Here is an 18,480-nt window from a genome sequence, read left to right as displayed (position 1 = left end):
CCCCGTGGCTACGTCCACCCGCCCGCCTTAGAAGCCATAGGTATACATGGTATACCTACCCTACCTCATCACTCTAGTGGATATCTGCCCTTACGTGGATGTACAGCTATAACTGGGGTAGTAGCTCTACACATATTGCAACTTGTCCCAAGTGAAAACTTAGGCCGTTCCACATCGCTTCTCGGATTTTGTATTCCGCAAAAACGTTGGTTTTCACTTAAATAAAAAACCTATGGTATCTTGTTACACACGCATATTATAATTTATGTACATAGGTACTTACCATCTTCAACTACGTAGACACGGATGCAGGTTATCTCCTTTTCTAAATTGTTTAAAAGCTAATCCACTTATGTAGAGAGTTTTATTATTTTACTAGCTGTTCCCGCGCGCTTCGCTTCGCCTTAAAAAGTTTTCCCGTGGGAATTCCGGGATAAAAAGTAGCCTATGTTCTTTCCCAGGGTCTAGACCGTATGCATACCAAATTTCATTCAAATCCGTTCAGTAGTTTTGGCGTGAAAGAGTAACAGACAGACAGACAGACAGACAGACACAGTTACTTTCGCGTTTATAATATTAGTTAGGATTAGTTAGGATTAGGATGCTGATTAAAGAGCGTATATTCCTGTAATCCCTGAGTTTCAACTGTATCTCAACTTTGTGTTTCCCATTCATTCTGGAGTGCGTTATGTTATTGAAAATCATATAAGTAGTTAAGTAAGTACTTAACGACTACAATATAATATAAAAGTATTCGTAATACATTTAGGTGAAGTCGGGTAATGCCGAATTTCGGGTAATTCCGATTTATGCCGATTTCTTCCAAACGCAGCCATAACTACTTTGAACCGTTCAGAATTACCCTAATGCAAAGAAAAAATATCAGCTTTTGAAATTAAAATATTCAAGAATTCCGTGAGTATTTAGAGAAGTCTGTTGAACACAGTTTTAGGTAGTATATATGATATATATCCAACTCACCCAAAAACCTTTCGGAATAACCCACCTGCACATTACAGCACGTGACAGCTAACTTGAATTATGGTCAGCCTTAGGGCCCTTAGGTGATCAATATGCAACACACGGCTACAGCATTAGATTAGCGGTAATAAGGAGTAATGACCTATTGTTAATACATGAATGCACCGTGCAGTAGGTATGCAATAAAAAGAAAATTATCTATCTCGCTATCAGATCTTACAACTGGCCCAGCCTGCCGTTACTAACTGAGTCTTAAAATGCTGAAGGCCCAGAGTTAGAGTCCCGGCTGCGACAAATATTAGTTTACAGGTAAGTACATAAAATATATATTTCTCATTGAGTGACGGGGGTCTATGTTAAATGATTGTGTTGTGTGATATCTCCAACTAACCATTTTATGGCAAAAATCCACCCGGCTTCGTATAGGCCCATGTAGTTATTGGACTATTAGGTAAATAGGCTGTAACTATGTATTTAGTACTTACTTAAGTATCTGATGCTAATAATGATAGGCGGGTATTGGGTAAGCTAATTTACCCATGATTACGGTAAGGTAAGTAGTTAGGTAGATACAGGTGCTTAAATTCTTCAGATCAGACTCAGAGATAAAAAATAATGCCATTACAGCTACATTAAAACGCTACTTATCAATATTTCATCAAATCATTAATAGGTATATAATAATAATATTCTATAAAACTCAATATAGTACCTAGTTAACTAAATAAAAAAGGTGTGATTCACAAATAAAGAAAATATAAATTTTTTAATACCTTCTTTCATATTCTGAGGATGACAATTAAGTTTTTCTGATTCTGTCAGCTCTGTGTCCAATTCTGACATTGACATCTGTCAACCCCTATTATTAACCTCACGTTTTTGTTGCTGAAATATTTTGGAATTTCTATTGTTTTTTAATTATTTAGACTAAATTTTCAGTAAATAATGGTGAAACTATCTGATGAAGCTGTGGTCAAGATTGGAAGTGTTTTAAATGATCCAAAGCGACCCATGAAGGAGAGATTCCGGGCGCTCTTCACTCTTAGAAACTTGGGTGGTGAAACTGCTATAAACTGCATCAGTGAATGCTTTACTGATGAATCAGTGCTCCTCAAACATGAGCTAGCTTATTGTTTGGGTCAAATGCAGGATCAAAGAGCCATTCCCAAGCTGAGGAGTGTGTTGGAAGATAAAAACCAAGACCCCATTGTACGCCACGAAGCAGGTTAGTTTCATGTAAACATGTTGATTTTCTAGCATGTAGGAGCGGTTTTTGGTAAATAAGACTTCTTTAAATATTCTCATAACATACCAAAACTCCCTCACTCATTGCTTACCTTTGTGTCAGTAAATTTCTCATATTTATTTAAACCATTTATTTCTTTCAGGTGAAGCACTAGGAGCCATAGGAGACCCTAACCTCCGTGAATTACTTGAAAAATACCAGCACGACCCTGCCGTGGAAGTAGCAGAAACATGTCAAATTGCCCTACAGCGAATCAACTGGATAGCCAATGAAGAATCAAAGAAAGAGAAGCTATCAAAGAGTTTATATAGTTCTATAGATCCCGCCCCGCCAAGCAAGGAGGATGATGTAGAGTCCCTTAAGAAAACACTTTTAGATGAAAGTAGGCCTTTGTTTGAGAGATACAGAGCAATGTTTAGCTTGCGCAATTTGGGAACCACAGAAAGTATTAATGCATTAGGTGAAGGTGAGTTTACTTCAGAGAATCATCCTAACTAATATTATAAATGCGAAAGTAACTGTGTCTGTCTGTCTGTCTGTCTGTCTGTCTGTCTGTCTGTCTGTCTGTCTGTCTGTCTGTTACTCTTTCACGCCAAAACTACTGAACAGATTTGAATGAAATTTGGTACACATACGGTCTAGACCCTGGGAAAGAACATAGGCTACTTTTTATCCCGGAATTCCCACGGGAAAACTTTTTAAGGCGAAGCGAAGCTCGCGGGAACAGCTAGTTGTCAATATATTGTTTCAATGAATTTCAATGATAATGTCTATTGTAATTTCAATATATTCCAAATATATTAATATATTCCAGGTTTCCAAGCCACAAGTGCACTCTTCAGACACGAAGTAGCCTTTGTGTTTGGCCAGATGCAGGATGAGAGAAGTGTCCAGTTCCTGAAGAAGACCCTCGAGGACACGGCAGAGCACGAGATGGTGCGACACGAGGCAGCCGAGGCCCTCGGCTCTATTGCCACTGATGAATGCACTGAAGTGCTAAAGAAGTGAGTTACATAATTATGTTATTTGAGAAACTGGCTCTTGAAGCTAGAATATATTATAACGCATGGTCACAAATTTCAAAGAAATGTTTAGGACATAGGTGTGAATTTTTTAAGTAATATTTTTTTATTAACATGTTTCCTCAGCTGTTGATTTATAATTTTGGTCCTATACACATAAATTATTCCTATTTCATTCAATAGTTGCTCTACTGACCTCTATCTCCTGGAGTTATTGTATTCTATTCTATTCTCTGTGGGGGTGTAGGTACCTTCACCTGGCTCTCTTGAATGGAACCGTTGTGCATACCCCAAGGTCTAAACTGCCTTCCTAAGCTTGGACCATTTCCTACCACGCTGGTCCAGTGCGGGTTGGTGGGTTCACATATCTAGATGTGCTAAATCTAGATATGCAGGTTTCCTCACGATGTTTTCTTTCACCGTAAGAGTGATGGTATACATTTTACTTAAATTCAAAGAACTCATTGGTACATGTCGGCGCCGGGATTCGAATCCGCATCTCTGGCGTGAGAAGCGGGCACTTACCTGACTGAGCTACTACCGCTCTATTGTATTATAAAAGACCCCTTTTCAAGACCCTTGAGAAAAGATTGTAAATAACTATTATCACACATTATGTTTATGTATTGTAAATTGGCAGATACCTATCAGACCCTCGCCGCGTGGTGCGAGAGAGCTGCGAGGTGGCGCTGGACATGTCCGAATATGAGAACAGCCCTGAGTTTCAGTATGCTAACACCTTGGTCACCGTTGAAGAATAATACCGATGCATTATATTGTCTGAAAAAACACAAAATTATTTACTGTGAGACAAGACTACTGTTAACTGTTGCAGCAGAAAGTTCTACAGGGAACCAATAGATGACGCTTTTTGCTTTATTCCGCATTTGTTCCATCCTCAGTGTACCATAAAATACTACTATTTATTAATTCTGTGACTATAAATTAATATAATATTCAAGATGTATATTTTTGAATAGATTGAAAGTACAATAATAAATTACTTATTTTTAACAAAGACACTTTTACATAAAAGTATTTCATCAATTTCATTACAGTAGAGCATAGTTTTTTTATTTCTACTTTATTGATCGGTTAGTACTTTTCAATAGAAAAGTTATTTAAAGACTGTGACAGTAGATAGTTGTGTCGGTAGTGGCTGGATGCGGAAGGTCGAGGACAGGACAGTGTTTTGCATTTTTATATGGGATAGGCATAGCGAATGATTAGTTAGGGGGATATTTGTGAACTCTTATAATATAGAGTGATTCTATTGTAGTTAAGTAGATTTTTGGTTGGTTTTCTACCACACACCCAAACAGAATTAAGCTGATAGTATTAATAAATGTTTGTTATCTTCTCTCACTTATTTCCTTCGCCGAAGATTTGTATTCTTTGGCATCAACTGTCGTGGAGCGCTAGCAATACACCCTCCAGCTATATTACTCTAGTTTATACATAGAAACTTTTTCCAATTTGTCAATCGAGAATAAGCTTTAGTTTAATATCATTAAGATTCAGTCGTCTTCTCGATATTTTCGTGATCCATACGTATGTAGTGTATGTACGTATAGATTGGTAGTCGAAAGCAGTGGGTGGAAGGAATAAACAGCTGCTGGCTGGTATCAATATAAGGCCGCGTCCACGGCGCAAGCGGGCAGGGCAGAGGGACGGCATGTAGCACTGAGGAAAAAAACATGTAGTACCTACTATTATCCTAATCCTAATCCTAACTAATATTATAAATGCGAAAGTAACTGTGTCTGTCTGTCTGTCTGTTACTCTTTCACGCCAAAACTACTGAACGGATTTGAATGAAATTTGGTATGCAGATGGTCTAGACCCTGAGAAAGAACAAAAGCTACTTTTTATCGCGGAATTCCCACGGGAAAACTTTTTAAGGCGAAGCGAAGCTCGCGGGAACAGCTAGTTTACTATATGTTGGAGAATAAAATTATGTGAACAAATCATAAAGTAAAGAATACTGAATACTAGTCAGTGCCGCCGCTCCGCCAACTGGCTTCGTCGTGGACGCCGCCTAAGGGATGGTGACCAATTAATATGCTCGCATTGATGTACGAATCTTTTAAGCAAGACGTACGTAGGTCTAATTGAAAATAAGATAGGTAGGTAGGTACGAATCCACCTACTAGGATTTCCTAAATAATTGTAAGTTACGAAAACCGACTGGTTGCAGATATTGTTAAGCTACCGTACCAACACATTAGCAATTAACAATCCATAAGTGATAAGCATCGTCGCGTCGTCAAACATCTGTCAAATCCATACAAGTTATGTCAGATTTGATCTACTCTACTGAACTCGTAAAATATACTTACCATTCATAGATTTTGTAATTGTTTCCACTGAAGAAGAATCCAAGAACAGTGTTTTGCATCTCTTTTAAATTACAGACTGTCTATCGAAGGAAATCTTTTAAATTGAAAATCTTTTGCGATGGCAAAAACGGTTGTCTTGAAAGCAGTTCTACGGACAAAAGTATTTAACTACTGCAGTTTGAATAATCTCTTCCTTGCACTTAAGATAAGTAGGTACCTAGTTACTCGGATGAACTTCTTGCGCTAAATTAATGCTCCAGAATTCACTATGCCCCATTAGAACTTGCAAGCTAATATCATAGACCATCATCTTTATTCCACCGCCAGTCGGACACTGGAAGGTTTTTAAGGATACCTAATGATTGTGACTAGACAAATGGGTAGGAATATCTACATAATATAGGTGCCGCCGTACTATTGGGTAACATATTTTCTGAAAACTTACCTGCCTATAATTTATGATTGTTACTCAACAGCAAGTTATTGCTTGATTCTAATTAAAATCTTATGGCACCTAAGTATGTATAATTGTATATCCTACCTACTGTACTATTTTATCGTATTTTGGAGTAAAACTTTCTTCGCGATTTCATAAACAAGCGTTCGCTTTAGCGCAGTATTGTTCCGAGTAATTCAACAGGATGGAACAGAAACGGAAGAGGTCTTTGATTAAAAACTAATCTTTTCAGAACAAACCATTCTCGAGTCTCATTTGTGAGCCTTTATTCAGCAAACGGCTTTAAACTGAATATTTTAAATTGACTTTGATTTGGCTGATTTACCTTTGATGGATCTACGGATAGACTGAGATTTGATTTGCTTGGAAAGTTAATTGAGCAAAGAATTTTAGTTAGGTACCTACCTAGGCACATTATCTAACAAAGTTGTTAGATAAAAAATGGTAAATAAGTAAGTAATTTCATAGTTTTTTTATCATTCATGCTCTGGAAATAGATTTAATGGACACCCTTCGGTGAACAATCTACTTGTTATATCAACATAATAATTTATGTATACGTACTTAATTATACAATGATTTCGTAGTAGGAATGTACATAAGTATTTCTGTCCATATACTTACTTGCGCAGTTGAGAAGCCAGCCAGCTTGGGACCTCACACCTCAAAGTACTTAGCTCCAAGCGGTGAACCTTATTACATTATTAATAACAGTGTTGTAAGCGCGTTTTACAAGACTAATTAAACAGGATAATAACGCTCAAACTTCACACTTTCCTCAATTAAATTTTTATTAATAATTACGTGTAAAGGGAAAATCATTATTAACTATACTCCTACTTTATAATAGGCTTGTTGATTTTCCCTTCGTATGTTATTTTGATTGGCGATGACGAAAATATCCGAAATTGGGTTTGCTACGACGTATCAATTTAGATATCTACATAGTACGATATACAGGTTGTCCCACGGCGAAACCACATTAATAAGAAGTACTTTTACTTTATTTTATTATTTTAAAGCAATATCAACTGCCTTCAAAGACATTGACATTATCAAGTGGCTAAGCGCCTTCCGCTTCGAACTCGTTCAATGGAGTAAATATTTTTCGCGGCCTACCTTTTCATTCATAAGTTCATTCATTAATACACGCTGTTGCAAATGTTATATTGATTATTGTCTTTAAGATTCCAATCAAACACGAAAATAATGGTAGTAGGTAATAAAGCATCAGTTACCAACCAACCAACAATCTCAAGATTCGAAATATCGATGCCAATATTGGTAAGTATGAAGTATTTTACGAATAAAATCAGCATTCGTATTTCGTAATAACAGCACAAAGAGAGCTCAGTCAAATCAACACAGCAAACTTTTTACCCTCTTTACCAAATCGAAGCACAGAGCGGCTAAACTTCAAAGGATTTTATCTAAACACCGATTCGTGTTGGCCTATAAACTCGCTGAAAATATCGCGAGACTTTAGGGTCCCTGCGGAAGGACTGAAACTTTCAGTTTAGTGTAAACAAGAAAGAAACATCCGACAGTTGTTTCGTATCTAAACAGAAGCTTGGAATATTCAGTTAGCCTGAGGTTAGTATGCGAGCTCAAACGGCTGTTTTGGAATTAACTGACTGGAATAACATTAACCTATTTGATGTGATTTAGTCGATTTAGTTAGTCGGTATAGCAGGTAAGAATATAATACTTAATATGTATTAGTTACACTAATATAAACATAAAAATACCTTACAACATTACCTTTTGCATGAATAAAGGTGATGTCATATTTATATAACTTCAAAATAAATTCTGTACAATACACTTATATTAAATCTGTTTTAGATTTATGCAACGTACCTGCTTGGCGCCTCAACCGCATTCGGAATTCGAGCATGACTTTATTTTTTTCCAAGTTTTCTTCAAAGATCGCGCGCAATTACTGGCCTTATCTTCAGCGGGAATTTCTAAACGACTCCAATCCAAATAGCTATAATTTGGAATGTTTCCGTCCGTGCCATGGAGGCAGGATGGGGATATGATTAGGGTATAGGAAAAATATTTGTATGCTAAGATGTTGGAAAACTTATAGGGGTCTTTACAACACATTACCTAGATTTCCTGGACCTAACGTATCAATATTCACAAATCTTCTAACCGAACTTATTCAAAATAATAGCTCAGTGAAAGAAGAGGGGTGTTATTAATAAACAAGATTATAGTTCCTAAGAATCATGAATATTCTCTGACTCGCTATCTATCATATCTATCAGTTCTTACAAAGCAAGACGTTATGGAGTTAATGAAGTGCACATTTATCTGCCTAAAATCTGAACAAAGATGAACAAATGACTGCGAACAAAGAACTGCGTGGACTCGGAATACCGGAAATACCGGAATGTATACAAGACGTCAATATTTGACAGATTATTTGACAGTATATTACAGTCTTTCATGTAAAACTAAATACACACGGTATATTTTTCCATTACTGGTGGAAATCTGCGCAGATGACCGCGGGTCGTTCCTCTCTCCAACCCTCGCAAATGACGCACTTTTAAAGCTCATAACACTTATAAGAATGTTTGAAGAGGCCTCTGTTACTCTAATACGCCATTAAGAAAGGTTAAAAAGTCAATACAAGTGAGCTTTTCTTTTTTACCGTAAAGTTGGTCACCCTGTTTGCGGCTTTGGATAATCGTCAATTTACAGTCGTTCAGAAACGTTTTGAACTGAGAACGATGTTGTAAGGAGGCTGGTAACTGTATGAATGGAAATGGTGATGCGACCAGATTAGGAAGCAGAGCCAAAAGAGATTTTCTTTTGTGTCCTCTCCAGATTTTAGTCGTTATATAAGTGTGAGATTTGTATTAAAATATAAGAAAATGATGTAAATTGAGGTTTATTAAAAACAATATTTGTAAATTTTGTTAGATGTGTTGGTAGGTGCACCGCTTTGAACTTTCTCGATTACGAATTGTTATGCGGAGATCTAGTGAAAAGCATGGGACATCTTGTTTATAGTTATAGTACACGGGGACTGTGGCAAAACAAAAACATTAAAAAAAAATGATAACAAGAAAAAAAACAATTCGATGTTTTTAAAAAAAATAAAATTTTGAAGAATTTATTTTACGATACGCTGACTTTGTTGTGCTACAACGTCGTAGCTGCTACGATTTTTCGTAGACCTTGGCGTAGCTGCTACGATTTTCGTAGCCCATGTCGTAGCTGCTACGAGGAGCAAATCTATGATAATTTTATCATTATTGCCACTAGATACTTGTATAGGCACAAATGACTGAAATTTTCAAATCATAGATTAAAAAATAAGATGAATGAGTCTCTAATATACTCTCTAGGCATACCATAGTTTGGAGTAATCATTCATTAGTAGAAGCTTATATTATCATTCATAGTTTTCATCCATTATTTTAAATCTTATGTAAAACAATAGTGACCTAAGAACTACCGTATTATGACCACCATATAGGGACTCAGCTAATACGATGGCCATAATAGTTTCACTGCTAGTTAATAAATACGTGTTGAATTAAAGGAGCGTGTTTCGACGTGCTATTAGTGCCGTGTCACTCACATAAGAGTTAATTAAGAGATATTAATGGTCGACTCCCGCCTAGCTATTTGTCTTAGCGGACGCTTCGGTAATAAGATACTGGCGGCCCGATTCACTGCAACCAACAATACGTAGAATAAACTAGAATATGTATTCATTGGTTACCTTAATAATAAATGTGAGAAAAAGAGCTAGTAGTGTTATACAACGAAGATTTTAGGCCGATTTTTGTTATTATATTTGAGATGCTCTACACACAGCCGCTCACTACGTTCATCTCATAACTTTCGCCTTCATGTTCCCTCTTGCACCACGGTGTTTTATGAGGGTTCCTTCACTTTTCAGGCTGTTAAATTATGGAACGATCTGCCCATGGAAATCAGACTCGCACCCTCTCTACCATCCTTCAAAAACCAGCTCAGACAGCATTATTTAAATTTAGCTTATCCAGATTAGAATAAACCAGCATAATATATATATATATATATATATATAGATATTTATTTATGGTATGTATTGTATTATTACATATAAGGTCTAGGTATATAATTATTAATAGCTATGTAGGTTTAAAGTATTTATATGTGTTCATAATATATTTAAGTATTATGTATGTAGGTATTTACACATTGTTCATAGTAATTATGTTGTATTTTCTCTTGTCTTGTCACACGTTACCCCTTTCTTTATACTTTATATTTCCTTTCAATGTGGTTGTCTGGAAGAGATTACTTTTAGTAATAAGGCCGCCAATTGTACCATTTTTCTTTTCTATGTTTGTGAAACTGTTTCTGTTTGTGTGCAATAAAGTGTATTTTATCTTTATCTTTTATCTTTATTATACTAAATTGCATACGCCGAGCCTTATTGCAAAAAATATAGCTACCTGTGTTGCTGTGTCTATTGATAAGTAGCTCTGGAATAAATTATGCGTTTGGATACGGTTTTTCAAGAGGTAGCCTTGATCGGAAATGTTTCAGGCTTTTTTTTATACTAATACCTATTACAAAGAAAAACTTATTTTTAACTATCTATTTTTCATCACGTTTGTTTTAATAAAAACACAGGATTACGTCTCTGAATCGGTCCGCAAAGTTTTACAAGAAAAGAAAAGTATGAGACCGCAGTATGAAGCGGCTTGCTTGACGTCCGCCCACGCCCGGTGGAAAATTGTCTCGCCACTTATTTTAATACTTAGCTCTATGTTTGCCTTTTATATACAACATTCTATTTTTAAATCTCTAGACCTATAAAAATCTCGGTATTTTTCCTCAGACCTTCTATTTCTATAGTGGCACGTGTATTAGTTATTATCTCAGGAAAAACAGTTTATTTCATACGATAGTTTTTTGCTTTGGTTTGACTGCAGTATGCATAGCTGAGAGCCTTTTTCATTACCACAGTAATTTCATTAGTTTGTATATGATATAATATATTTTTTATAATTTTAGATAAAATTATACTAACTAATTTAATACTGAGATCGAGTACAGCGTAATTTCACGGCAGGTGCCAGGGAATGCTGATAGCGTTATCAGCCTTCCTCGTCCAACCCGAAAAAATATCAATATTTTCGGTCGCCAAACTTCATACAGAACTCATATCATACCAACATACCATATACTTACTGCAAAATTGCAACATGTGTCAGTTCGTACTCCCAATGCTACATTTATAGTCTAGATCTGATTTGTCACTAATTTGCAATTCGGGCCTATTGGAGCTGGAAAATGGCGCGGGTGGTAGAATTATCCAGCTATCACCGTGCACCAGGTAAATCCCCATTCCCACCTGTGACTCCAATTCAATTGGCCATTTTGGATTAAAATATAAAATCCTATAGGTACCTACGATGTACGATGCCTATTTATTTTATTGCATGAAATGTTTTGCTGTGGCCCGTAAAGTTATTGACTACATTTCGACACTAGTGCTTTGCCGATTGCTTTGAATGGTATATATTCAATGTAAATACACGATGTTTTTTCTAACATTTGTAAAAAAAAACAGTTTGCAATGAAAAGTTACCTAAGAAGATAAATACTTCGTACTCGTCTTTAGCTACAGTAATACATGATTTGTGTTATTTCAGCACTGAAGTAGGTAAGTAACACGCACTCACGCCTTGTACTAATGTACTCCCTTGCGGGGTAGGCAGAGGTGCATTGCTGCACCCACTTTTCGCCAGAGTGTTATGTTAGTCCCAATGTAATAGGGGGCGGGCCTATTGCGATTTTACGGGCACATCCAAGACCCGAGAACAAATATCTGTGTTTAAACAAATATCTGCCCCAGCCGGGAATCGAACCCGGGACCATCGGCTCAGTAGTCAGGGTCACTAACCACTACGCCATTCGGTCGTTCGCAAGTATATACACCAAATTATTTTGAATTAGCGTCTGAATACACTTTTGGTAGCTCCTGGTCCAAATTATTGAAAAAAAAAACGTACGTATTTTGGAATGGTCAATTAAAATCCAGATCCAGTAAACCAATGATTAACAAACAAATTTTATACTAAGTACAGGATGAAAAACTCGTGCAGATTCCCAATAAAATACTCGCTGGCTTTTATAAGTGTTCTTCAACATAAAAAGTCATATCGAGTGGAGTTCGTTTAAACTGCTGTCAACCGCACGGCGGCACGCGCGAGGTGTCCGCGCATGGCCTTCATATCTACACATTCCACCGATAAAATACACACTAACACCTGCTTTTCATCATCATCACAACAATCAACTAAGGTAGGGTTTTAGGCCTAGTCTACCACACTGGCCTAGTGCGGGTTGGTGGACCCCAACACAAGCAAGCTTGTGCTGAGAGAGTTGTCGGGTGCTGGCTACCCGACTGTCAGATATTTTCAAGCTGCCCGAAGGCGTCTGACTACTCTTTACGACTGCAGCCGAAACACCAACCGGAACCCACGCACGACTCGTGCCGCCCAAAAATGGCTTTTATCCGCTCATTATGTAGGTATTATTTGAAATCAGGTACGAATAGATTATGATTGTAAACATTGAAATGGAAATGTCTCATAATATAATGAACAACGATCAGCTAACCTGCAAATACGCTAACCATCGCAGCTAAAGTGGTTCTGTAGTAGAGTATTGTCTCTTATGTTTTTAATTACATACAGGGTACTTACTAAAAATTAAATCAGCGGCACGTCTTCTCGACACGCTGTGAGCACATACGTTAGAACGTACGATGATGTCGAACGAACGGTCCTTGACGCCGTCCAAACAAACAGAGGGCGCTCCAGTCGCACGAGTGGTCCACTCCGGCCGCGCCGGCGATGGGCCAGAAAGTGGGACGCCGATTGACGCTCGACGCGTAACTTGACCCACCATATACTTACGTATAATATACAATACAACTAAGCCGAGAGATAGTGACTCCGGAAGTCATTCTGAGCAACTTTTACAACTTTAGAAAATTAAGTGAATTTTTTCGAAAAAATAACTCATTATAAACAGGAAAAGATAAAAAACAAAACGCTATTTTCCAATACCGCGCACTGATCTGTTTATTAAATCAAATCAGCTTTATTCAATGCAATAGTTTAACAGATACGTTAATTCATTAGAACAAGAAGTGTCATAAGCAACCCATCATCATAATCGTCTACTGCTGGTGGCTCCAGCTCGGTGGCCCTGACCAAACAAATTTCACAATCACCTCACAAATACGTATTCCCATGCTTGGAATAGTCCACCTCAAATTGAAACACACAAACTGTATACCGCCTTTATTCCAAAACTCTAGAGGAATGAGGGAATATTCTAGAAACATGGCCCGAATATACTGTGCAACTCAGTCGCTGAAAGAGTTGAAAACAATCCTCGAACCAATTGCCTCATGCATGAGCAATGTTTACTACCTACTTACTTTGTAATTAACGCAAGCTGGAGTTGCCGATACATCCGTGGAGGCGCTCCCTAATCTCCCAGCCGGGGAGATCTGGGCTCATTGGATTAACGGAAATTTCAGTAAGACTCTGTCTTATCTAATTAAGCCTCCCCTTCGGAATATTAATCAGGGAACTCTTTGAGCGAGTATTAGACGCAGTTAGAGTTGGCCTCGCGCGGGAAATTACCAAGTCTTACATCAGGATTACAATTATTTTATGAACCAATTATTTTTCATGAGCTACTTACTCAATCTTCAATTGAAAAAGAACCATTAGGTTTGGAATCCATAGCTTTGTAGCAGTGGTCGAGGTTGTCAAAAACTATGACGGCACTGTAGCTTAGGCGGTAGTGTAGCTGCTTCCGATGCTTGGGCCGTGGGTTTGAATCCCGCCCAGCGTAAACATTCGTGTGATGAGCAGTTGTGTTGCCTTGTGTATGGTTGTCGTTTATCTAGAGGTATATAATATGTACCTATCTAAGTAATAATATTAACATTGTGTAGTAGGTATATCAGCTGTCCGACACCCATATCAAAGTCTATGCCTAGTTTGGGGTCGGATTATCGTGTGTGAGCCTATGTACAATCGAACAAATCTAAAGTAAAACACCGAAGAAAGGGTGACATTAGTGCGTGTCCAAGTATTACGTAATTATTGTATGCTTTGAATTAGGACATCAACCCGATATCATGCAAAATTGATTGAATCGGTCATGAATTGTCAATAATCTTCCGGAGCCATTATCTAGTTCCAGAACACAATAGTGCGTCCAGAACATCGTGAATACGCCATGTCATCCGCCCATACAAACCAACGTCGACGTAGTCAATTATAATTTGGACAGACAGACAAACGTTCGTGTCGTGTCGAGATAATATTACTCGTATTAGCCACATAAATATAGGTACCTACTTAATTGGAAATGTGAAAGGGTTATCGTTGCAGTCTTTCTAATTTTCATACCAATTACCTACTAAGTATCAGTTTGAACATGTATAGTGTATACCTCTACATGTACTTAAATATATAGGGACCTGTATTTAGACAACTATTGTTCTACGAGTTCTGAATATACGCGAGAACAGTCCGGTTTGTCCTCAGCAACTTTGTTAGTCGAGTGACCTCTAAACTATTTTATTTTTTGGCTACACCTGTATATCTTAGAAAATTGCATACAAATGTACTGGTAGAACTACAAAATTGTCTGACTATAACTATGGGCATTAGCAAACATCATATATAATATACCTATACAGTACTTATACATACCCAAAACATAAAGCCTCGTTCTCACGGCGACCCGCATCATTATCGACAGTCTCAAGAAATAACCAAAACCACTCAACTGCCGAAGCCTCCTCGAGTCTCACACTTTGGGCCACATCCGGTCTCTGTTTCACTCCATTAACCACCTTATCCCGTTACAAATACAGTGCAAAGCTGATTGGCAATACGATAAGATTGGATGGCCAAGCTATTCTTGTGTTGTATACGGAATAGGTTAGATTACGTTGTTACTCGCACCCTGTACTAACACTTCTGGACACTAAATAAGGCGAGTGTAAACAAAATATCCTATGCCTATTTTTGTTACGGTGGCATTTATTATGATTGTTATAAGACGGACTGGAGGCTTTATTAATATAAATATAATAATAATATGGATTTATAATAATCTTATCTAAGTTAAATAAACATACTGGAAGCTCATATGTATGATTCAAGAGTTTTTTTGTAACATTGTTCTAATCAATTCAATTTGATATTTTATTTATGACGATGAATGAAATGCGATATAAAACAGGTTAAGAATAGTTCATGATTACACTAGCTTTTTCCGGGATATTTATAGGGATTACCGGGAAAATAATGACGTTGAAAGAAACTTATGTCGCTCAGGGATTATGTACCAAATTATAAGTACCTATAACAGTAAATTACTTTATTACAGTACAGTTCCAATTACAGTTGGAAAACATCTTCAAACATAATTATCCAACTTTTTAAAACATCAACACACTACCTACCTATAACGCGTTAGAACTTGCTATAGTCCTTTATAATATTTTCAGCAAATAACTACTTTGTATAAAAATGATAAATTTGAGTTATTTTATTCTCCATTGTGAAGATAGATAAGTTCTGTCCTTGTTTTAACAAAATCTACATAGAACAGTACATTCAAAGAGAAAAGCAATTTCTTGAAAGGTTAGGTCAAGCCAATAAAACGCTTGTCTTGTAAATCGCAGCCGCGGAAGGGGTGTATTCTGTTTTCAGTATTTATCACTTATTTTCCGCGTCGCTATCAGAATTGAACCCTGAATTTTACTGCAAACAAATACCTACGTGGTCGGGAAAGTTTAGGAAATTAGATTTCATTTGAGATGAATGTAGGATGTGCGTTGTTATAAAAATAAGATCTTCTGTCTTTAATATAATTAAATTAAATAGTGCCGGTATTTATATAAAAAAAAATAATAAACTTAACTAATTATTGAATAAAAATATGTATCTCGAAGATTTTGGTTGTCTCCAATTTTGCGTTTTTAAATAACATACTTGTATATACGAATATAACGATGTTTGAATGTCTTATCGTAAAGTTAACATTAAAATTTTAATAGTTCCATACAAAGTATGGATAATATATAACCTCTCCCTGAGTTACAGAGCTTTGAAGTCAACAATTCAACATTGTTACGTAGCAGATATACGAGAAAATAAAATAAATTAGTTTGTATGTTTGTCTGTAGGTAAAAGAAAAAATATTAAGAAAAATCTTTAGCGATAAATTTATAATATATACATTTCATTGGAATTTGCAAAGGACGATTACCTCACCACTATGAAAAAACATAGTTACTTATTATACAGGGTGTCCCAAAAGTCAACGTCATCCCTTAAAGGGCTGATAGGTCAGCTCATGAGAGGCCAGAATATCACAATATGACCTTAGTAAAAACTCGATAATTTTCGAGATATTGACACTTTTATAAATTTGCTGAAAATCGACACCTTGGATCAGTTTTTTGCGTGCCGCCGGTACAAAAATCAATATTGTTAGAATTTGTTTGGTGTTGCATCACCCTGTATAGCCCTGCTATTGATCGCAGTCAAAAAAAATATCGAGTAATGCTGTATGTTTAAAAAAAACACGGTTTTCAAAGTCATAAAAGGTAATCGTATTTTTTTTAAACAACTTTGACTCTACATACTGTAAAAAAAATATACCACGCAAACCTGGCACCTTATTTGAAAAGATTGCTCATTTAATGCAGTTTCCAAAATGGTACGAAACGTTGCTATTGTTTCAATTAACAAAAAAGTTATTGCTATTTTAGTACAAAACGACCTCGGTGTAAAATTGTTTGAAGGAAATTTATCTGACTGAATTTATTAAAGTCATGTTGGAATGAGTAAAAGTAAAATAGGTGGTGTGGCCGGGAGTGGGAAAAGAGACGACGTTGTCACAGTTAATAAAAAAAACGCATTTTGAGTATCTTTCTCGAAAAAAGTGGACTATAGCAACTCCACATTCCCCATAAATGTAGCGCATGGTAACATACATTCCTGAGTAGTGCTAATGTGTGATATTGTACAAGTAAAACGCTTACACATGTACATTGTACACCCACAGTATCCAAAAAAGGGACAGATCAGTTTGTCATTAACATTACCTCTAATTACTTGTTATTTATTTTAAAGTTATTGTTAAACAAAACCAAACTCTCAAAATTATGATTACGACCATTAATGAGTATTATTTTGTGCTGGTTATGTACTTAATATAATAATGTGGTGTTATAATTTTGAGAAATAAAAATACAAATGAATAAATGTTTGTTTTTTAAAAAAAACGCAAAATATGTTTTATAAGATTTTGGTAAGTTTTTTCTTAGCTATTTTTGCGTCATCTATGTTGCCACGGCTGACCCCACCACCTATTTTACTTTTACTCATTCCAACATGACTTACCATTAATAAATTCAGTCAGATAAATTTCCTTCAAACAATTTTACATCGAGGTCGTTTTGTACTAAAATAGCAATAACTTTTTTGTTAATTGAAACAATAGCAACGTTTCATACCATTTTGGAAACTGCATTAAATGAGCAATCTTTTCAAATAAGGTGCCAGGTTTGCGTGGTATATTTTTTTTACAGTATGAAGAGTCAAAGTTGTTTAAAAAAAATACGATTACCTTTTATGACTTTGAAAACCGTGTTTTTTTTAAACATACAGCATTACTCGATATTTTTTTGACTGCGATCAATAGCAGGGCTATACAGGGTGATGCAACACCAAACAAATTCTAACAATATTGATTTTTGTACCGGCGGCACGCAAAAAACTGATCCAAGGTGTCGATTTTCAGCAAATTTATAAAAGTGTCAATATCTCGAAAATTATCGAGTTTTTACTAAGGTCATATTGTGATATTCTGGCCTCTAATGAGCTGACCTATCAGCCCTTTAAGGGATGACGTTGACTTTTGGGACATCCTGTATAAGTAAATGGGTTTTGCAACCTAAACATAAATACTTACATACATTTGTATACTTAGCAATTTTTGATATAACGACAAAATTTTATTCGTTTTTGGCACCCTTAGGCCTGCCCAGCAGTCGGTGGCCATTAATATCGTATCGTGGGTTATGGCACCGTGCCAGCAGGCGACGGGATCCACCGGTCCTTGCTTGATGAGTTACCAAGTCACCATGTTACTGGATAAGGTCTGCTAAGGGCTACGTAGTACACCTAGGTGACCTAGGTAATTTAATATCTTTTCAAAACGGTGACCTATCACATGCAAGGGCATAGGTACGTATACACACGTAGAAAGCCGCTTACCAAAGCCGCTTACCAAAGCCGCCGCCGGCGTCGATTGCAAGGGTGGATAGCTGCTGTAAAGTATGTAACACGCAATGAATAAAAAAAAGTGTTC

The 18,480-nt window shown here is 36.6% G+C and overlaps 1 protein-coding gene across 1 annotated transcript; it reads left to right on the top strand.

Annotated features, from left to right (window-relative positions):
* Positions 1 to 1,790: 1,790 nt before the first annotated feature.
* Positions 1,791 to 4,249, top strand: LOC105393841 (deoxyhypusine hydroxylase). The gene is made up of 4 exons (XM_011565653.3): positions 1,791 to 2,206; positions 2,370 to 2,693; positions 3,042 to 3,231; positions 3,890 to 4,249. Exons 1-4 carry the CDS (start codon positions 1,927 to 1,929, stop codon positions 4,008 to 4,010), a joined length of 915 nt encoding a protein of 304 aa, XP_011563955.3. The 5' UTR covers positions 1,791 to 1,926; the 3' UTR covers positions 4,011 to 4,249.
* The last annotated feature ends 14,231 nt before the right edge of the window (positions 4,250 to 18,480 follow it).

This window comes from Plutella xylostella, chromosome 17, assembly GCF_932276165.1.
Source record: "Plutella xylostella chromosome 17, ilPluXylo3.1, whole genome shotgun sequence".
NCBI lineage: Eukaryota > Metazoa > Arthropoda > Insecta > Lepidoptera > Plutellidae > Plutella > Plutella xylostella.
This window is presented reverse-complemented; position numbering and strand designations above follow the sequence as displayed.